The following is a 23352-nucleotide window of genomic DNA, read 5'->3' as shown; positions in this document are numbered from 1 at the left end:
AATAAATGATTATAATTATTTTCCTTTGTTGCTTGAGTACCAAATGGTGGTAGACCTTGTAGGGAGCAGATAATCTCTATCAGGATCTACACTGTTCTTTGTTTATTCAGAAGTTTGTTATTTGAATAGTTGTATCTGGGATGGGGAAATTATTTGCATTAAAGAAAGGGGAGATAAATCCTATTCCCAATGCAACTACAATGGCCTCTTATAGAGAATCAGATCCAAGAATCTGTCCTTGCTTCTAAGACACACTTTATTGTCCCTAAAGCATGGAAACCGTTTGGGTAATTAGAGTCTGGAGGGAAGGGAGTTCAGAAAAGATTGGGTGACTGATTATCATTTGTTTTGTTTATCATTTGGTGTGAGTAATAATTGGGTCCCTCTTGGCTAGGTGGGGAATAAGCAATGCTAATACATGTGGGAAATTATTCTAGTAAAATTCACATGCTATTTAGGATTTGGCTTTTTTTTAAGGGGGGAGGGGCAGTGGGAGAGTTACAGAGAGAATCCTAAGCAGGCTCCACGTCCAGTGTGGAATCTGATCTCACAACCTTGGGATTATGACCTGACCAAAATTAAGAGCTGGATGTTTAACTGATTGAGCCACCCAGGCATCCGCTTCCTTCTGGATTTTCTAAATAAAATTTTCTGTTCTCTAGCTTACTTCAAGAATATGGTATATAATACATATAATATACAAAGTATGTGTTAGTTGATTGTTTATTTTATTGGTACGTCAATAGTGGGCTATTAGTATAGCAGTCATACTTACATGCAGGTTTTGGGGAATCAAAAGTTAGGTGCAGATTTTTCAAATGCATGGGGTGTTAATGCCCCTAATTTTCATTTTGTTCAAGGGTCAACAGTATACCATTATGAATATCATAGATACACCCTGATCTATCTAGGGCTGTTGTAAAATATGTAACTGAACACATCCTCAGTATTGCCAGGCCACCATTCTTTTGTGAGTCGAACGTGATAACCACTACACTACGGAAACAATTCTTTTGTATTTATATGGTGAGAATGGCTCCATTCCTTTCCTATGCAATAACAGGCACAGATTTTGTGGTGAGTGATCTATCTTGCACTACCTCTGGGTATGTGCTTGCACTGTGATTGGTGAGGCTGGTGGAAACTCAAGTTTTGGAGAAGTGGAGCATTATCAAGAGCCTTATAAAAAATACACACAACTCTACCGTTAGAGTAAAACATATGATTATACTATTTGATTTGTGGTGTGTATGTGTACACACGTGTATGTGTGTATATGTTTGTGTATGTGTGTGTGTTTGTGTGTGTGTGATTACTTTTCACAGGATGTGTCCTGTATCTTACATTTGTATTAATCTGCTAGTAGTTCCACTTTTAAACATAATTATTTTGAGGGTGGTAATTTAAGCCAAGGAATGATTTTAAATGTTGTGGTAATAAAAAAATATTATATTTCTTGTCTGCCAATTGTGAATTCTGCACACATAACTGTAAGAAAAGTAGTCCCAGTGCTGGCTAAATGGCTCACTGTGATACTTGGATAGTGAAAAATTTGTGGAAGTGAAGTTTTGAATGTTTTGGGGAACCATAACCCAAAGTCATATGTCATGGGAGCTATGTTGTTCTGTTTGCCATTCTATATGAGCTTCGAATGAGTTAGATAAACTAGGTTTTAGCTATTCTTGACGGCTGCATTTCACAGTGTATCTTTCATTTGTGTCTTGTAGTAAGATTGGTGTTCACTCTGACTGGTAGTGATAGTCATCAAGCAAGTAGTTAAAAGAGGAGAGAGGAGGACTCTCCTCCTGAACTACTTCGGACATATAAGGATGCTGAGGAAGAATTAATCATAAATCTCAGATATCACAAAGCTGGAAATGAAAAAATAAAAAGTTTTTTATTTTACGGATGCATACTTCAATAAATAGATACTACTAGCATTTTTTAAGTAGAAAAATGTTCTTTTTAAAGGAACTATTTGAACTGCCTTCTGAAGTTTCTTGGGATAGAGCTCTATGAGTGTAAAAACACTGAAGCCCTGTTGTACCCAGGTGATACTATTTTTATTGTTATTGAGTCAATTTTACATCACAAATAGCTACAAAGTTATGATTCTGTATTCACCTATGGGATTAAAGATATTTAGCACTTCAGACTTTTTGTAGTGATTTTTGCCCCTCCTCTTTTTGGTTTTCTATCTATTGCTCACTTTTGACCCTGTCAGTTTCATCTTGGAGTGAGGCCTCTAGCTCCACCCTACCATCTGGCATCCATGGTCTCTTTCCTTTAATGAGTACTTTGAAAGAGACATTTACTAAATGAACGTTTCAGTTTCTGAGTTATTTTGGTTATTGACTACCTTTACACAATTATGTACTTTTAGATCTGAATAAGGCCATTTCTTTTTTCTATTCTCTCTTCCTTTTTTTTTTTTTTTAAATTTTGTTTATTTATTTGGCAGACAGAAATCACAAGTAGGCAGAGAAGCAGGCAGAGAGAGATGGGGGAAACAGGCTCCCCGCTGAGCAGAGAGCCTGGATGCGGGGCTCGATCCCAGGACCCTGAGATCATGACCTGAGCTGAAGGCAGAGGCTTAACCCATTGAGCCACCCAGGGACCCCTCTATTCTCTCTTCTTAAACTAATTCTATTACCACAAAATTTCCCCAAATTCTAAGAAAGCATGGAGAAAAAAAATCCATTCATTTTTTCATTCTTTCAGAAATGCATTGATTGAATATCTGTCAATGCCAAGGCACTTGTCTTGCTGAGGCAAATTATTCTCAGAGAGTGGGATTCTCTTTGCCAATAATGTAGTTAACACAGGCTCACTGCGGGAATTATAATTTATAATGGTAATATTTCACAAGTCAGTAGCATATGGGGTAATGTCTCTTAATAAGCCAATAAAGAAATAACATACTCCAAGCCAATGATGGATTAATTACACTATTGTTCCAGGTTAGGGGGAGACGAAGGAAATAAAATCCAAATTTAGTTGACACATAACTGTCCAGGAGTTGGTTCTCAGAAGAGTTGGCTTAGCTAACCAAGAGCTGACGTCCAGCTGCCAGGGTAAAGCAGAAGTCCCTTGTTGCTGGCGCATGTTGCTAAGGGAATGAAGGTGCTGCTGTTAGTGGGCAAGATGCCCTCCTTCACAAGGCCCCTGAAAGATTTTCACCATTCCTCCAAAGAGCTGTCTTGCCATGGCAGGAGCTAATGCCGGAGGTCTTTGTATACCTGCTGCTGAAGCAAACACTGCCTGAGTTCTTTGGATAGCTATTTAGATCAGCAATGGGTACCCTTACCCACACCGACTACTCTTGGCAGGTCCTCAGAATTCTTGGTATTTAACGTTTAAATGTATGTTACATCATAGTGACTCTTCCCTATGCTCTTATTGATAAGCCCCCAGAGAATATCCATCAACAGATGAGCTACTGAGTGTTTATTGACAACAACAGATGTTGGTGACAACATTCTAACACAGTTTTCTCAATGTAAACAAATTCACCCTTCATTCAAAACAACTTCACTTAAGACATAGACAAGTGGATTTGAAATCTTAACAACTGATACACAACACTACGGGACTAGACTTTGAATGCAACTTGATTGTTAAACTTTCTGTTTAATTAAGCTGGTGTTTTTTGAGTTATTGATGACTGATGGACTTATTTAAAGAGATTTGGCTTTACATGTTAATTTGAAATTGACATTATAATTAATCTTTTTCCTTAATTACTTGAGAATTTCTTCTTTTTACACGATATATAAGAGTGGAGTATCTCCTGTAAGTGTGGCTCCTTATTAAGGAAGGGAATGTAGTCTATTGGAGCTTTATTATGAAATTAACCATTTTCCATTTGATAGATTAAGAAATGCGTGTTTGATTTAAAATTAAATTGACATATATATTTTAAAGATAAATGAAAATGAAGTTTCAGAAGATCTAATTGTAGGTGGTAGTCACTAAAACATACCAATTTTTAACTCAAGGTATGTGAGGATTATGATTTGGGGAGCACACATTTGAGGTCCTAAGACCTGGAACCTCCTATATTATTCTTCAGACTGGGTGTTTCTTAGAAATGATGAACCAGAGAAAGTGGAAAGTAGGTCTGGTCTTCAGACTGAAGCAAATAGTATAATTTGGCATAAGCATTACTGAAGCATGGAGAGGCCCAGAAGACCTAATATTTCACTATTGAGCCCACAGGGAGTAGGGAGCAGAGAGCCAGGTCATGGGGGATTAAAAGCAAACCTGGGATTTAAGCTCCCTGCCCCTGGCTCCCTGGAGGGTGACTCTGAGGCATAATATTGATCTTTGCTTCAGGGTGGCCACAGATAGAAGGCTGTATGCCAGATTTATTATTTTTTTTAAACCAATCACCCTTTATATGCAAAAAGTGGTAACATGGTAATATCCTTAAATTGCCACTTAGATTTACATTATTCGACATTTGGGACACAAATTTGCCATATCATCAAGACCTTTCAAAGAAGAGAAAGCCTATTCATTTAAAAAAAGTTATTCTGATGCCTGTAGGTGTTTTAAACACAGGGATGGGGACTGTGGGTGAGCATGTGGGCATAGAAAATGTGTGGGCATCTCGAGCTGAATGATGAATTTGAAAGGAAAGAATTGTGTGTGGGCATAGATTGATTTTTCATATCAAGTTCCAAGTTTCATTGAAGGCTTATTTTTAAGACAGAGATTTCTGAAGTTTACATTTATTAAAGAATTTCTAATCAAATAGTTCAGCTACAGTATAGGTAAGGTCCTTTCTTGTATTTCATGTCTTAGGCCATTGACTTGTGGGTTTCTGAATGGTAAAGTATATCTTGGGTTAAATAAAGTTTTATAATCCCTAGATACTTTTCATTTCTCAGGGAAAATTATCGTGTTCAAAGGGACCTGCTCGCTTGGGAAATAAATTCAGATTGTCTTAAAGTATCTTGTTTGTTTCTTGATTTTAATCTCCTCCTGTGACATGTTTCTCTCGAGAAAAAGAAAATGTTCAAGGCAAAAACCAAACAAACAAAAAAAAAATAAAAAGCCCTCTGCTTAAATATATTTCAGTGAGTAGGATTTTATTCATTACTGTAAGTTTGCTATTCTAGAGATTTCTGTAAATACCATTTGCTAAAAATATTGCTGTAGTCACTTCATCTATTACTGAGGTCAAATACATATAGTTGGGGTGGTATGACTAAGTATGACTGCTTATTTTTTTTAATTAAAAAATTATAAAGTACACTCTTACAAAATGATACATCTTCAATTATATATTTAAAAATTTTTAAGTATTTAATTTATTTAATATTTAAATTAAAATATTTAATATTTAATTAAAATTCTTCATTTAATCTGAACATTCAATATCATATGTTAAAAATCAATAAATTTAATTTTGCTTTCATCGTGTATACATATGAAATAATTTGTGATTGGCATGGCCACCATGGTAAGCCCTGGACTTGTACATATAACTTTAATTTTAACAACAAAAAATCAGATTTTATTTAAGCTTTTCAGTAATGCCGAAATGTTTTGAAACTCTTAAAATATAACTTTTGTCGAATCATTTTTCATATTGAATCATTATTACATAATTTTTTATGTAAGCCAACTGCAACTTTTCTAGTAATTAATAAACTCACCAAAATATTGAAACTTCAAAACAGTTCTGTGATAGAACGACCCAGTCCTACATGTAGATGAGGTCATGGACTATCACCCTGTCCTTGAGTCCTTAGACTTCAGAACATAGAGTAGCCAGAGAATACAGCCTATTTAAATGAAAAGTATTTTGAAATTCGGATAATAAAGGAAGCTCTGATTGTGCTGGTAGGTGCTCATTTTCACTAATTAAGTATTAAATCCCTTGTAGCTATAACAATGATTCTTTTAATTAATTAGTGTCTGATTTTTGTTAAAGAATTGCTTGTAGCATATTTCAGATTTAGGTTCAAAAGTAATGTGTATAAGAAAAATTCTGTAAGCCAGAGGATAAAAGATGCCCTATTTTAATGAACACTTCGAGGATCATAGTGCCCTTTTATTAACAGTTTGGGGAAGTTACATAAAATACCATTGTGCTATATTTGCATGTAAACATTCAGGAAAACCAAATGAGGTATTCAGTTTGCTAGTGAAATGATCAGTACACATACCATGTCTAAAACTGAATACATTTTAAGGCTCAGCATCTGAGGGGCAATATTCAGAGGAGGCAGGAAAGGAGGTCTTTGCTCTAAGGATGGAGGAGCTCATCAAAACTGTGGGGAAAAAAAAAACCCACGAGTAAATTAATAAATTGGGGTTTTATTTATAGATTTCCTGTGAAGTATTTTTTTTTTTGTTTTGTTTTGTTTTTTTTTTTTAGTTTCAGTGGGACTGGATGTTTCTGTTTACAAGATTAATATTCAACCACACTTGAGATGAGCAAGCATATTTTAATTTGACAGAAATTAATGTCTGTAATGAAAGCCAGCGACTTTCGAACAAACAAGTGATGAATGTCTACAGGAGTGGTGTAAGGGGGGCCCTAGTGAATAAGTTCCTACGATGTTTCTTAGAGGCTAGCTGTGGTTAATTTTTAAGCTGCCCCTCCTAGACAACATGGTTTGTATATCTTTGCATATAGACGTGATGTGCATGGATTAACAGGTATCCCCATACTGACAGATTTTTTTTAAACCCAGAAGGATAGAAGTCAAACCTACTGGCTCAATATTAGAACCCAAGCAAAATTTAGTGAAAAGTCACCAGGATTTCCTTTTACATATGTCTTCACTGTTTATTCAGAAGCAGGATCAGATTTCAGGGTAATTTTATTTACTCACAAAGAAGTTACTTTTGTGTATTTTAACTGGCATTTTGTGTCTTAAAATTAGCATATTCTGTTTTTCATTCCTTACCTTCAAGGCAGAACCTCATCTTTTGGAGTCACCTAAAAAAATGAGATATTTATTCTATTTTTCAGATGGAAGGAAGCTGTGTTTGTATCTGAGAGTTTATAGGAACTCAGATATAGCCTTAAAATAGATAAAGACACTTTTTTTTCTTGCTTACTCATTATACATCATCTCTCATTTTCTTTAAATTTTGTTCTTCAGTTTTGTGGTTTAATGCTTTTCCAGGTATCTCAAGCAAAAACCAATAGATATAATAACCATGATACCATATCACCTGGTAATCTCTTCAGAGTCTGGATCTGCCAATATTTGTTTTCTCTTGCCTACTTCTTCGTGGTGCTTCTTACTGCCTGACGTTGAATACAGTGCATAGTAGGTGCTTACCAGGTGCTGGGTGATTGGTTGGTTGACACGGTTTGATAAGAATAGTAGTTGTGACATATACAAATGTCCACTAGGGAAAAATGGAGTGCCAGGTTATGGAGGTCACCCAGAATGTGTTTAAGTTGTGTTTGACATGTGATATACTTAAACTGTTCTCTTAACATGTGCCAGCATAAGTATCTTAGTGCAGACAGTACTGTGAAATATGGGACAAGAGCTGTTCCTGGACACGTTCTGATGACAGAGAGGGAAGGAATACACATGTCTGGACTTGCAAAGACTTCACATCTGCTATGTTTGATTGACATTGTGGAACATGTTTGGGGGTGGGAATCAAACTGCTTGGGGTTTTATATGTCTTTGCTTGTGGTATAGATCCGTGACTATCAGTCTGGACTTCCCATCAGTTTACCCTGGGTTTCTTTAAAACCATGCCTGGATAAATTAAATCAGAATTTCCAGAGGCTGCCCCTCAGCATCATTTCTTTTTAAAAGGGATTCCAGTGTGCAATCAGTTTGAGATAGTTTGAAGTACTGTAGGAGCTAAATGTGAAAAAGAAGAACAATTACAGAATACAATTTCCACTCCCCCTGTTCTTGGTTCCTGGTTGAGAAGGCTGCATCATGGTCCATAATAATGTAGAACAAAGGATTTATGCAATTTTAAGTGTTCTAGTATCCATATTAAAAAATGAGGAGAGGAGAAATTCATTTTAATAAATCGTATTTAGCCCAATATATCCTGAACCTTATTTCAACATGTAGTGAACATAAAAATATTAATGAGATATTTTGCATTTCTTATTTTCTCTTGTATCAAGTGTTGTAAATCCAGTGCACATCGTAGGCTTGCGGCCCGTCTCAGTTTGGGCTGAGCCCACCAACATCAGTCACTTTTCAAGCATTCAGTAGCCAGTAGTTGTTGCTACTCAGTTGGACAGAGCAGACTTGGAAAAGTGCTGGAATCCAAACCAGGAGACCTAAAGTTAGTGGTTTTGCCAATGACTAATCCTGTGACCCTGGACAATTCACTTATCCTCTCTCTGGACTTTGGTTTCCTCTTAATGTGAGGGGGTCAGGAGTCAGTCTGAACTGAGAGAGTTCTAATTGCCCCAACAGTCATCACAGGGAAGAAGAGAGGCTGAAAGTGAGCTGCATTAAATTCTTTTTCCTTTCAATATACTTCAGGTGTCTTTTTTTTTTTTTTTTGAGTAAATAAAAATGAAGGAAAACAAAGGTTTGAAAAAAAATCTCTAGGCTAAATGTCTTTTTTTTTTTTAAAGATTTTATTTATTTATTTGAAAAAGAGACAGTGAGAGAGAACATGAGCAAGGAGAAGGTCAGAGGGAGAAGCAGACTTCCCATGGAGCTGGGAGCCTGATGTGGGACTCGATCCCAGGACTCCAGGATCATGACCTGAGCTGAAGGCAGTCGTCCAACCAACTGAGCCACCCAGGCGCCCGCTAAATGTCTTTTTTATCCGTGATTCTTTCTTGTCAGCATATATGAGACCATTCCTGGAAGAGGTCAGGTAGCAGTTATGCTGCTCTTTTTCCAGTGAAGGTATCACCGTGACAGGGACCTTAGGGTGTTTCCCATCGAATAGTAGGAGTCCCCCGCCCCTTTTCTTTTAAGATTTTTTTTTTTTTTTTTTTAATTTGACAGAGAGAGAGAGACAGTAAGAGAGGTAATACAAGCAGAGGAAGCTGGAAAGGGAGAAGCAGGCTTCCCGTTGAGCAGGGAGGCTGATGTGGGGCTCGATGCCAGGATGCTGGGATCATGACCTGAGCCGAAGGCAGATGCTTAAACCACTGAGCCACCCAGGTGCCCCTAGGAGTCTCTTTAATTGTGGATAATGTGGCTCAGATTTGAGGAACAGAAGTCTTACATATCTAGATCTCCCCCAGAATGAGAGCATATCACTTCCGGTTACCAGGACACATCATGGTCATCTAAAACTGATGCAACCCAAATCACAGAAGGAGACCCCTGACTCATTCAGAGGTGGGGTCCCCCTTGTTAGCCAGAACCTAGGGCTAGAATTATGCTGGCGTCCCAGTTTTTCTGACTTGGAATGTGTTTCTGATGAATGAATAGTTGACAACAACTTTAGTATCATTCTATGGATGCCAATATTGGATACATGTGATTTTGGTTCCTTGACTAGTAACCTTTCTCTGAATCAGGTAGACGAACTCTCTGGTAGCATCAACAAATAGGAAATAAAGATACAAGATCATGTTCTGTTCACTGGAAATCAGTAGCTGCCAGATTTCCACAGCTATTGACACGGGAACTCACTCCTGGTCCAGTATGTTGTTTGCTTTTAAAGCTGTGACTTATGTTAGGAATCAGTTGAGGATGTATATCTCCCAAATTTTATCTACTTTGCTATCATATTTGAGGAAAAAATAGTGACATTGAGTGGTAGTTGTGAAGCGGAGAAAGCTGAGAGGGCTTCTATCTACATTTAGGATACTTCTGAGGAGACTATTAGAACACCATATTCCATACTTAGTAGGCAGTTATAAAAAAATTGGTTGGGAAGAGTCAGCCAAATATCAACAGTTATTTCTTAATTTTATTAGATGTACAGACTCAGCTCCTTCAGTCCTGGCCTGCTCATGTAGCAATGAAAGCAACTTATAATACTCAAAACAATGGAGGGGAGGGAAAATCCAATTTTATTATATCAAGTGTAGCCATTTTTACAATTAATGAAAGATAGGTTTTCTATGCACATTGGAGTCTTTGGTCTAAGTAGTTTTTGCTCAGTATTTGGCACATGTCTGTGTGTAGGATGCCAGGTGAACAGAGAAAGCAAATAAATTGTGACCTTTGTAAGGCTGGTATTTTCTTTATGAAGCCAACGGGGGCACAGATACACAAATATTAGCCCACTTGTATGTTTTGTCCCAGAAAACTCCTCTCTGGCTTCCAGCATCTCTGCATTCCAACTTCAGCATCATCGCTGTGCATCTTGGATCCCTAGGGACCTTGCCATCTGTTTAACCGGTAAAGGGCCCCATCTCATCAGTGTTCTTATCATCCAGCTGGAAACAGAGCCCTCTGGTTGGCCTTTTTCCTCTCTTTCCTGCTCCTGTTTATTTGGAACCAGCTCCTCTATGTCAGAGCAGGTGGCTTCACCTTAGCCAGTTACCCAGGATTAGCCATTACTGGAAGGTAGAAGATCGGCCTCGAAGAGGGAGCATCTGTTACTGCAGTGAACTTGGCGTTGGAGAGAGCCTAGGGACTTGGACAAAGTCTAATTCATGAAGGTGATGCCTCTCAGGGTGCTCTTCTTTTGCCTCTCACCTTCCTCAATACTTCAGTTCTTTCAGGTTTAACCCTTTCATTTGTCTTAAGTGTAATAAGGCCAGCTAGTGCACGGGTGTCCCACAGCCTTCAGATGCCTGACAGTAAACCAGTCCCCTATCCTTTCGTGCTCCTAGGAATCTTGTACTGTTGTGCACAGTCACTTCAACCTTCATAGTTGCCCAGCTCTTACCTTAGGAAATCACTGAAAAGAGAGAAAAAAAAAAAATCGGCTCTTTGCCTTACCCCAGGTGTCCTTTTGAAGTTTCTTCCTTTCCAACCCTGTCCTATGTGTGGGAGATCTTGAGGAGTTACCAGGTAAGATATTTTCTAATTTCAAACCATACATAAAGACCCACACTAAAAAAAAAAACAAAAAACAGAAAACAGAAATGTGGCCATGGAAATGTGGAATGTTGCCATGTTTTCTTCATAAGCATATCCGTTACGTAAGAAAAAGCAGGGAAGACAAAGAAACAAAACGAGCAATTTTACCCCGAAATGCCTGAAGTCTAATGACCTAAATTCCTCATTTTTAAAAAAGATTTTATTTATTTATTTGACAGACAGAGATCACAAGTAGGCAGAGAGGCAGGCAGAGAGAGAGGGGGAAGCAGGCTCCCCACTGAGCAGAGACCCTGATGTGGGGCTCCATCCCAGGACCCTGAGATCATGACCCGAGCCGAAGGCAGAGGTTTAACTCACTGAGCCACCCAGGTGCCGCTAAATTCCTCATTTTTTTCTCCTCCTTATTTAATTCTTCTTGCCTTAGCTCTTATTGTACACTATGCTTTGGCATTATGCATTTTGTATTTTAATTTACATAATGGTTTTGTATTCTAGATCTGTGCTACCCTGAGCTGCCCCAAATAATTTTGAAAACAAATGTGGTCTTCATAAGATAAAAACGTCTCCCAGAATTTGTTAGAATTGCAATTCTAAAAAGTGATTTCCTCCTGACTTTACGATTACTAAGCACTGTCCTAAGTTTTTTTTTGAGAAGCAGTGTAGTGTCCTTGTTGACACAGCTATTCTAGCATCGAACTGCTGGAGTTTATACTCGTTGGGTCGACATAGAAATCGCTAGGCGATTGTCTTGGGCAAAGTGCTTAATATTTTTAAGCCTCAGGTTTTTCCCCCACAGTAATGCTGTGAGGACTAAGAACACTGATATGTAAACACACGTGCATACGTCTTACTCATCTCACAGCTTTCCTGTTGTGTCTGACTTTATTACCTGAACGAAACCTGGCATAAAGGAAACATTCTATAAATGTTAGCTCTGGGTGTTTCTACGTACTTGAGTTATTATAACAATGCTCCGAGAGATGTAATCCCCAATCTACAGGTGAGGCAACTGAAGCCAAAGGAGGTGATTTCCCTTGCCCAAGGTCATAAAACTGGTGGGTGTACAGAGCCAAGGTTTGCTCCCGGGTTCATCTGACCACAAAAGCCTCATGCTTCTCCACTGAACGTACTTCTGCCGATTCGTTTTGGCTGCATAGTTAACTAGATATGCTTGGATTATTAAGAGAATCAAGTTGCATCCATTAGTATAGGTTTACATCCTGATTTTTCTTTTCAAGTACTTGTAATTTCTCTTGGATAGCAAATCTATGCTACTAGAGTGCACACATTTTTTTGCTATTGCTCTACTGTAAATCTTGCTCCTGTGAGAGACGATTTCAGGAAGTTAGGAGGCAAGGTTTATTCCTGAATATCAAATGTTCTTTCTAAGAGAGGAACCATCGTATGGAGATGTTCTTGTGCATATGGTATAATGCACATGACAGCTGAAAGGTTCATGAAACTGTGTTTATGGTCCTTCTAGATATTTCTAAGAGGTCTGAGTTGTTTTCCAATAATGACTCCTCATGTAAAATAGACAATGACTCACCCTCACAGAAGGGGCTTATTGGCCATTTATCAGAAATTTAACCTTTGTGATACCATCTCTAACCATGGACCTTTGGATGTCTTGGTACATTGTAGAGGTTTAGTGAATATCCTTAGCTGAATGAGTGAGTCAATGTATTCGCAGATGTAAAGAGTGACAGTAGCTATCAGAGAGCTTCTTACTGTTAAGTTATGGGGGTGTGGGTGAAAGAAAGAATGTTTGGTTCCGGGTCTGAGCAGTCAGTTGTGTCTGTTATTATATCATATCCCTAAATATCTGTGTCTCCTCCCTGAAACTGTATTGTCCTTCACTGTTTGAGATAATCCTCTGTTATACGCGCATATGAATCCCGATTCCCTGTTTAATGTTCAGTGCATTTTTTGCCTTTTTGCTCTTAGATTTCTGCTCTCTCCTTAAACACTGAGTCAGTAAGTTTACTCAGAGGTGTGACTTTCTTTGGAGGGCCAAATCTGGTCTGGGAGACCTTTTCCCAGTGGAGACACATCTCCTTCCGTGTTAGTTATGGTTGGATGTGTAGAAACTATTGTCTTTTGTAGAATTATTTCCTAACAGAAACATCTCCCTCTCTTTTTATTAACTTAATCAGGGTCTTCTAGATGCAATGTAAATTTTCTTTCAGCAGTCAAATCTGGAATCAAAGAAAGAAAGCAGTCTTCCATTCTTGACAACCCTTGATTTTATTTTAATGTGGGAACTTTTAAAATACTCCAATAGGTGTTAGTAATAGAGGGAGATATTTGGTAGCTATTATTGAATTTTTATGGGGTTTGGCTAATGGAATAATTTGACGTTTTCTTTTTCAGCTGTCCCATTTCCTCCAAGTCACCGGCTTACAGCAAAAGAAGTGTTTGATAACGATGGGAAACCCCGTGTGGATATCTTAAAGGCCCATCTCATGAAGGAGGGCAGGCTGGAAGAGAGCGTCGCATTGAGAATAATAACAGAAGGGGCTTCAATTCTCCGACAGGAAAAAAATTTGCTGGATATTGATGCACCAGTCACAGGTAAGTCCGGAGGATGGAGACTGCCCACTTGTAGTCACACTTTGTTCTTAGCACCAAATCAAAAAATCCTAGATACCAAGGAGTCTTCAAATACCTTTTTCATCTTACTCTTTAACTGTCAAGTTTTTACATGAGGGAGTAAAGCTATGATACAGATATAACTATTTTTTAATTTCATGTATTAAATATCTGTAAGATGATGATGCTCTGAAAAGTGTTGTACAGTTCAGAGGTGAGGAAGGTATTCTGAAGTAATACTTTACTTTGGAGCTGATCTTGTTTGTTGGTGGAAATACTATCTGGCACAGAGGACACAAAACATTTGTTGGGAAAGATTGGACAAGGTACACCAAGACATCCACAGTGGTTGAGAAAGTGACGGAGTTAAAGCCGTTGTTCTCAAAATGTGGTCCCCAGACTAGCATTATCATCTCATCCCTCTGAAAGTATTAAAATGTAAATTCTTAGGCCCTGCCCCGAATGACTGAATCTTATTTTCTGGGCTGAGGCCATTTCTGTTTCATCAAGTCCTCTAGGAAATTCCAGTACACATTCAAATTTGAGAACCACTGAAGTTTAGGAAGAGGCCAAATTTCATGCCTTCTTATGGTATTTTGTGTCTAGAAAATGTCTTCACTTTGAGTTTTTTTTTGCTCTGTTACTTCTTATGGGCAGATACATATTTTTGTATATAAGTATAACCTCTCTTAGTCCATCAAAATTAAATATTGCCCAAAACAATGTTGTATGGTGTAGTGGATCAAATATTAGAGACTTTTGATCTATCCTTTATAGAGTTTCTAAACTTGTAAGTTTTTTTTCTCTTTCTTTCTTCTTCTTCTTCTTCTTTTTTTTTTTTTTTTTTTTTGGAAAGGCTAAAAATTTTTTGTTGTCTCCTTAATTATTATCATTCTGGCAAAGGAAAAAAAATTAGACATAAGATTTTGTCTTTTTCATAATAAAGGGGGGTATTTTAAAATATTTCACATATACTACTGATTGCTTCTTCCAAATCTTTATTACTTGTATAATGATTGGCCTTCAAAGGTATATTTAAGTATTATTGTTAAGAGAAAAATAAGCTCTCTAGAATACCAGACCAGACCTTCCTTGGTCAAAATGTCCTTAACGGTTCTTATTCCAAAGAAATTGACAATCTTGATGTTTTATTTTTGGTTGGTAATGCAATTTTTCTTGTTTGTAATTCAAAAAATATAATGAATGTGTTTGGGACCAGGCAGCAGGGGAAATTAGCTCTGATGGTGTTAACTCAGTTTTGGCCAGTGTTGAGTAAAGCAAGCCATGGATTCACTCTGTGTGTATCACTGTGAACCCCATTTTCCATGTGTTCAAATGGAGTCTTGCTTTATTATCTCCAGTTCCTACACACTGTAAAAACAAGACAAAACCAATGTCAATATTCTTTACTTTCTTAGATACTAAAATGCTAAATTTGTTTGGTATCCAGATATAAGTGTAGAAGCCACCAGCAAAAAATAAAACAAAAAAACAAACCAAAACAAACAAACAAAAAAACTACTGTAAGACTTGGTCATAAATTCCACTTATAAATTAATGATAAAATATTAGGTAAATGACATATTTATCATTAAGCTTGTTTTTGTTAAGAATGAATGGCTTGGTATTTTGAGTTTATTTTTTATTTCACATGATAATGTGTGACTTGCAATGAAGAATTCATGTTAAGTTCACTAATGGTAATGGAGGTGATAATTATCACTTAACAAAACATGTAAAATAGATATTTAGGGCAATATATTTTCTGGGATGCAGTCAGCTTTTCTTTTTGATTAGGTCCTGTGCTGAAAGAACACACAGAGAAGATTCTGGAAGAGTCAGATTTAGGATGTTTTATCCTAGAAACCTTCTGGAGCCCATGGACTAATTGCCCCCATGTTCAGTACAGATCACACTTGGTTCTTTCTAGTGAGATACCAGCAGACAGTTTGGCAGAGTTTGGAGTATAGCTATGAAGAGACTTTAGAAATCAGGACTCAGTCATGTATAACATTCCCAGGGGAAGCTAAAACCCAAAGCTTTTTAGATAGTGACAGAAGCAGCTACGGAGACATCACAGAATATGTAGAACTAGTGAAATATAATCCAAGCAGGAAAAGCTTTTCTCTAGAGGAATGTTTATATTTCATAACAGAAGCAGAATCCCAAGGAACCTCTTGTAGATTCCATTGTAGTGATCTCTTTTCCTCTTTTCTGAGAACATAAGGATGTGGAGTCATAGTGAAAATGGGAATAGAAAAAAAGAGAAGAGAAAAAAAATATTTTAACATTTGGGTAAAAGGGAAAAAGGAAAAAACCTTTTGCATGTAATTCACCATAAAGCTAGATTTATAGTTTCATATCCCAGCCCATGAGTTTCTGAGCAAAAGCTGAAACCTGCAAAAATGCAAAATGAAATCAGGATATGTTGATCCGACAATATTACAATGCCTTTTATTTTAAGATAATTCTCATTAGAGTCTGAGCTAGCAGTGTAATGTGCATTTTTAAATATTTTGTTGTTGTTGTTTGTTTGTTTTGAGAGAGAGAGAGAGAGAGAGAGTTGGGCAGAGAGCAAGGGAGAGAGAATCCCAAGCAGACTCCCCCCTGAGTGTGGGGCCTGGCAGGATGGGCTCTATCTCATAACCATGAGATCATTACTTGAGCCAAAATTAAGAGTCAGATGGTTAATTGACTGAGCCACTCAGGCTCCCCATGTATTTTTAAATTGAGAATATTTGTTGCTTAGATGACTGAATCAGTAAGGTTGTCCTTTTTTTACTGATACTAAGCTATGCAGTACAAGTCATAGTTGACACTTAAAAATCTTCGGGATAGAGTATTCTTTATGTGGATCAGAACTCCACCCTTAGAAAAGATGGAAAACTCAGTTCAGAGGAGAAGGAAGAAGTGGTAGAAGAAGGAAGTAGAAGAGGAAGGGGAGAAGGAAAATAATATAGAGATATTATTTTATATGATATACAAATGATATATACGCAATGAGAATGAAAGGTATAATATACAAATGAGAACCTGTGATAAAGGTTAAGAGGAAAGAAGCAAGGACTTTTAATGTGCTGGAAAAGCCTGAAGCCTGACAACTTGGTGATATCCAAGTGGTATTAAAAATAATCTCTCACCTGCATATGTGAAGTTCCTGAAAACGATGAGGTGAGTGAGTCCTGGTAGAAACTGGTAACTTCTTGTGTGGAATTCACCTTTAAGTGGGATAGTTCTATAAACTCTCAAAATGAAACAAATGACAAGTATTTTGTAGTTACACACAAAAGCCCTCCCCCACTTTCCCTCTAGTCCTCCCCACTCCCAGTTTTTATCCATAAAACTGTTTTGCTCACAAATGTTTAGAAAAAAGCCTTGCTAATATCTGTGCGATGGTTTGCCCCCGTTTTGAGAAAAACCTAGAAATTAGTATTCAAGTTATTTGAAATCTGTACATTTCATTTCTTGAGCAGGTCTTTCATGTTTAAATGAACCAAGTTGCCCAAATCACCTTCCCCCACTTGAAGTGTTTATAAGATAGTGAAAGGTTTATAGTTATTTCAGATTTTCTTTACCCTTAAAATGCTGTACATTTTATTTGGGGGAAGAAGAACTGGGAAGCTGCCTAGTCCCAACCTGGCCTTTTGGGTGTGTCCCTTTGGAGGAGATAATGCACTGTGTACCTTGCCCTTCAGGGGGTTAGAGGTTAGATTCAGATCAACCAGTGGCCTCCTCAGGGGCGTAGAGGTGACCATTAGCCAGGGGTCCGCAATCAAGACAAGGAAGGTATGAGGCATGTTTTGCTTTTTTCTCTGAACTAACTTGCCTCATTAGAATGTTAGCTGTTTCAGAGATTTAATTTGAAGAATGTATTTCTGTGTTGGAGACATTTTCCTTCTCTGATTCTTTTAGGAAAATTCCTAAAATTTCCTTCTCCAATTCTTTTAGGAAAATTCAGTTGAGTTTATCTTTGTTTACTTGTAACGTACAAATGGGATAGGTAGCCAGAGGTCAGTGTGGCCACTTACTATGGACTGAATGTTCATGCCCTCGCACCTCAATATTCAGATGCTGATGCACTAATCCCTAATATGATGGCATTTGGAGGTGGGCCTTAGGGAAGTAATTAGGGTTAAATGAGGTCATGGGGTTGGAGCCCCCATGATGGGATTATTGCAGGTTTGAGAAGAGGAAGCGATGAGAGCTCTCTCTCTCTCCTCCACCTGAGGATACAGTAAGATGATCCCTATAAACCAGAATAGGGTCCCCATCAAACACTAAATATATATCAGCACCTTGATCTTGGACTTACCAGCCTCCAGAACTGTTTGTTGTTAAAGGTACCCCATCTCCAATGTTCTCTTGAAGTGGCCTGGACCAAGATCCAGTTCATTTTGGGAATTCAATTTAATGAATATTTATTGAATATTTATCTTGTACAGGTGGTGTGGGTTATACAGAGATGAATCAGATGTCGTCTCTGCTCTCAGGGGGCTCAGAACAAGATGAGGAAAACTGATATTTTTGGCCAGAGATATCAAACTATGGATTATACAATATATAATCTAGATCTATTCAAGCAAATTAAGAAGTACCAAACTGGATATAGCTAATTTAAATCCAGAACGTTTTCCTATCTTCCAAATGGCTAAAGTTTTCCTGCCTGACACTGCCCACTGATTGTTATGTTCTGTCTTAAGTAAAAGAAACAGTTAAATAGCCAGGATCCTAACTATCTTGATTAGGGATTGAGAACTCCTTTAGAAGGTCAGGAGCTGTGGAGGATAAGTACAGGAGGTCTCGTCCTTGACCAGAATACTCAAGGTCTGGTCAGGGAGTCCACAAAAGCACATAATTACTGTATTATTTGTTAAGAACTGTAATGAAGATGCCACGAACTTAGTGTGGGAACTCAGAAAAAGGAATGCAGGGAGGTCAAAGGTTCCACAGATTTCATGGTATTTGAACTGGATCACATCTGAGGAGTAAAATTTTACTCTGTGAAAAATATTTTGAGCAGAGTCAATGGCATATCAAAGGTAACGGCATTTTGTGTTTTTTGTGTTTGTTTGTTTGTTTGTTTGTTTTTGGTGAAGTGGTAAGACTTGGTTTTGGAGGTTTGCTGTGGGAAGCCACGGTCTCAGAAGGGGTGAGGGTTGGGGGAGACTGAGGTTGGAAGGTCCGGGTTGGGAACGAGCCCCTGGTAGGCAGCGCTGAGACGTTCCGATACTGTTCTGTAGGCACTGGAGAGTCTAGGGGTCTTTGAGCAGGGACTTACATAATCATGTGTGTGACTAGAATCACATCCTGGAGGAGGTGAGTGGAATGGAGTGGGAAGGAACTCTGGGGAGAGGCTTTGGTTAGGAACCTATCATATTCTCCCAGAGAAGCCAAGACGATGCCTTTGGCAGGGTAGGGGATTTGGATATGATTTTGATTACAGGTCTTTTAAAAAATGATAATTAATACTAATCTTAAAACATCTGATAGTTTGTACTTGAAAGTCAGTCCACAAGGACTACTACTTGAATAAGTTAGGTGGTTTATGCAAGGATCCAATTTCCTACATTTCTTCTTGAAGTTTTCGTACTTTCCTGTTTTCCCTTCGAGGGAGCAGAGAACATTACCCTCATTTGTAAAGCAAAGCAGACCAGAAGCTTAGGTTTTGAATCCAGTGATTTAGAACTCATTTGCTGCTCTTTGGGCGGAGGGGATAGGCCTGCGTCAGCCAGGCAAACTGCTAATCTCTCCAGTTCGTCTGTTTCCTGCAGGGGGGGATTTGTCCCTGGGGCAGCAAAAGGATTCCCTTAGTGGCTGTGTCTGCCATTTAGCATGTCAGGCAGTTGCCAGGAGAGCCCTCTGGCTTTGTTCCTGGATGTGAGAGTGGACCAGTGGCCAAGTTTAAGGTCATGGCATTCCTTCCCTTACAGCAGCTGACGTCAATTAGGAGAATTCCCCATGCCTTTCCTCTGGGGAGAGTTAAGTGGGGATAAGAATCCAGTGTCTTTTGAGACCTAAAAGATCAGTGTTTACTCTCCTCCTACTGTCATTTGTCACTATCAAAGCCTAACGCGGCCTTAGTTTATATGGGGATAAAATATTACTTCTGGGGCATTTTGCCCACTTAGATTTCAGTGGCCAAATCTCGAGGGCCTTCCCTTCAGCCAGAGGCCTGTTTTGGTACCCGGCCCACTGCTGGCAGTCAGCACATTTCAGCCCGGGCCTGTGGCCGGAGCGCATCATTTTGAAGTCCTTATTCTCCTTAGTTTCGACTCTTGATTAAAAAAAAGAAAAAAGAAAAAAGATAATGTTGATAAAAGGTCACAGCATGTGAGCCAGAGTCCTTTCCCATGACGCGTTTGCCTCTCTGGTTTGGCAAGGCTGGTTTTAGGAAAACCATCTTAAGCAGGAGAGAAGGGAGTTTCAGCAGTCTGCGTTCATGTTTCTCAAAATTGAGCACGGATCAGAATCACCTGAAGGACTTTATTAAAACACGGGTTGCCCAGCTGCACCTCCAGAGTTTCTGATTTGGTAGGTCTGGGGGTGGGCCTGAGAATTTGAATTTCTAAGAGCTTCCCAGGTGCAGATGATACCCTTGATCTGGGACCTCACTGTGGGAACCACTGGTTTAAGTGACTGGTCTGAGGTCTCCTGGCTAGTAAGCCGAAAACCTTGTTTTGAGCAGGCACCGTTCAGGTACCTCCTGCTTCCTTATCACACTGTATGACATGCGGTTTTCTGCCTCTGTATAAGATTTTTAAAAATCAGGCATTTTCAGTTTCTTTCACAAAATTTGTTCTTGCTTATTACTGAAAAAAAAAAAATTCTAAGAGTGCTATTAAAGGTTCTCAAGAAATAGAAAGAAATAAATTTTTTGGTTGTTGATCATGATTGGTTTTATTTTAAATAAAAATGTGTTGCTGTAATGCAAAGGTGGGGAGACAAAACAATAGTGCTTAGTGTATTTGGCGTACAGAGTTTATCTGTACAGTTTTTCTCAGTGAAAAGAGCTCTCACAAGCTCTTTGAGAGTGGACTGTATAGAAAACTATGGCTGGGACAGTTAATAAAGGGGGAGAAAAAGCATCAAGATCAAAAGCATCTTTATGTGAATTGTTTGGTAATGAATGGAGTATATTATATTAAGGATAGCTGAGCCATAGTCCTCCAGCACTCGTGTGTAACGAACGAGTCAGTAATAATCTGTTGACCTCAGTAAACATGTAACACCATCGAAAGGAAACATTTGACAGTCATTACACTTACATCATAATTACCACGAACAGATATTTTGCTTTAAGATGCAGCATACCCTGTCCTTTTCAGTTTGCCTTAAACCGGTACTTCTCACAAATAGTGTTTAAGCACCACTGGTAAGGTGATGCCTGGAGCTGTTTTCTTTTTTCCTTTCTTTTTTTAAAACATTTTATTTATTTGTCAGAGAGAGAGAGAGAGAGAGAGAGAGAGAGGAGAGAGAGCACAAGCACTGGGAGCAGCAGGCAGAGGGAGAGGGAGAAGCAGACTCCCCACTGGGCAGAGAGCCTGATCTGGGGCTCAATCCCAGGACCCCGGGATCATGACCAGAGCCAAAGGCAGATGCTTAACAACTGAGCCACCCAAACATCCTATCTGTAGTTGTTTTGATAGGAAGATGAAAATCCCTAAAATTATTATCCTTAAACCTGAAAGTTATCCCTTGGAGTAATAATATTCTGATTGCTTTGTAGAAAGTTGAAATGTATTAATATATTGTAGTCAGTATTACTAGGGCTTGAAGAGAAGTAGTGTTTCAGATAATACCAGAATTCTTCCAGATGAGGAAAGAACATTTTTCCTGGGTATCTGCAGGGAAAAATATAGATGCTCTTCCTTTTGTCGAGGCGGATTATATCCATGTTTCCAGTCTCATCTCATGTTACATTTTCTCACCCAAGTGTCCCTAATAATTTCAAACACTACTGATTTTATTTTCTTGTGGGCCAGTAATGTTTCTAGGTTTTAATGGACATTCCCGAATGCTGGTCACAGACTGGTTCTGGTTTATGACAGACTTTTTGTTGGTCCAGAATGCAGTTATCGTTTTCAACTTAGTAAGAATGCTTTTTTTTGGGTATATGAAACTATGGTCATGGTAGATGGTAATTGTTTTTTTATTGCTTTTTGGTGAATGAATTAATGGGTTATTTTGTTGTAAGGCTAATATTTAATTTCTTGCTTTACATTATTGTTATAAACACTGGATTTTCTAACTCGTGTTTTCACCCGGCCCTGTGAAGGAAGCACTATTATCAGCTCCATTTTACAAATGAAGAAACTGAAGCTCAGTGGGGTGTCATATCTAAGTTTACCCTTCTAGAAGATGCCAGAACTGGTATTAAAGCCCAGACAGTTCAACTGCATCTATTCCCATTTTATTTGGATGATACAGGTCCCTGGAATTATTAATTCTGGGAGTAGTCATATAGTATGGCATTTAACAATATTGTACTGATTTTTTTCATCGTTTCATGCTGTTATCCTAATTAAACGTTAACATCTGAGGATATAGATTTTTTGTTATGGTTTTTTGGATGTTCCTCTATTTCAAAATACATTTAATGTAAATGCACTGCTGATTTGCACATAGTAAATTATGAAAATAATAGAAGCATACAGTCACCTCCAAAACAGAGTTCACATCCGTGTATGTGTATGGATATGTCTGTTTCCGTGTGTGTCAGTGTAATCATTTAAATGACTGTTATCTTTTTATTCTGTTCTTTTCTCCTCCATAGCTATTTGTCTGTTTGTGTCTTAAGTGGAATATTTGGACATACAAGATATTGGAGAAATAAAATAGATGAACTTGTCAGAAGTAGCTTCTTATAGAATAATCTATGGTTTGTTTAGTGGATCAGTAAGGGGAAAATAATATTAAGTTTTGAGGCAGCTTTAACTTTAGTTTTAGCACTATTTAAAATGACTATCTTGGCATATAAAATGTATTATTTAAAATATTAAATGGTTTCATACATATACTCTTGCCAGTGTTAAGATACATTCCCTGAGAGAAGGCCGGTAGGCAGTTCTGTCCTGGCTTGGTTTTTGTCTGCGGGTCCAGCTCTCCACCAGCATCACTGCGTGAGCACTGTCTCTTGCAGTAACATGAAAGTCCATGGAGAGCTTTGAGACATGAGTCCATCTGTTGGAGAGGTAAAAAAAAAAAAAAAAACAACACAAAAAAATCACACAGAAAAAACCCACAAAAAAATCCCAAAAGCTATCAAAAGTTCAATGTTTATTTTTTAATATTAAACACTGATATATATATAATATGTATTATATATATACAAATTATATATATATATAAATACAAGAGTAAATTACAAACTGATAACAAGTCTCCTTTAAGTTGCCTTTATCATATAAAAATGACACTTCTCATACAATGTGGTTTGTAGAAATAGCATTTTATGGATTATATGAAAAGAGAAAACCAACAAACCAACCCCACATCTAGGGGGTAATCAAATCTTTTTCAGAGATTTTTATGAAACAGCATCCTATTTTAATATTCTAAACAAAATTTAAATTCCTGCTATCATTTGGTCACTGTTTGACTTCAGTTTGGTGTATAATATGCTTTCCTGTAATTAATTTCTGTTCACAGTTGATCTTGTGGTCCGTGTATTAGCCAGTTTTAGACACAGAGGCAGTGTTTCATTCTGTTCCTTAAGATATTTAGAGTTTGGACACCAAGGCTTTTGAACTTCAACTTCATGAGAGTCTTATATGTAGGCAAAAAGAAACTTGAC

At 38.0% G+C, this 23352-nt stretch overlaps 1 protein-coding gene across 9 annotated transcripts in view; it reads left to right on the top strand.

Annotated features, from left to right (window-relative positions):
* The window catches only part of PPP3CA (protein phosphatase 3 catalytic subunit alpha), a 317085-nt gene that overhangs the window by 139540 nt on the left and 154193 nt on the right, over positions 1-23352 (top strand). For all 9 annotated transcript variants that reach the window (XM_004748169.3, XM_004748167.3, XM_004748171.3 and 6 more), the window contains one exon: positions 13341-13541. In XM_004748169.3, coding sequence (XP_004748226.1) covers positions 13341-13541 — 201 coding nt within the window. The remainder of the gene's footprint in view (positions 1-13340; positions 13542-23352) is intronic.

This window comes from Mustela putorius, unplaced genomic scaffold, assembly GCF_011764305.1.
Source record: "Mustela putorius furo isolate JIRA1106 unplaced genomic scaffold, ASM1176430v1.1 tig00003871_pilon_pilon_pilon, whole genome shotgun sequence".
NCBI classification, from domain to species: Eukaryota; Metazoa; Chordata; class Mammalia; order Carnivora; family Mustelidae; genus Mustela; species Mustela putorius.
Note: the sequence above shows the minus strand (reverse complement) of the source record. Positions and strands in the feature narration are given on the sequence as shown.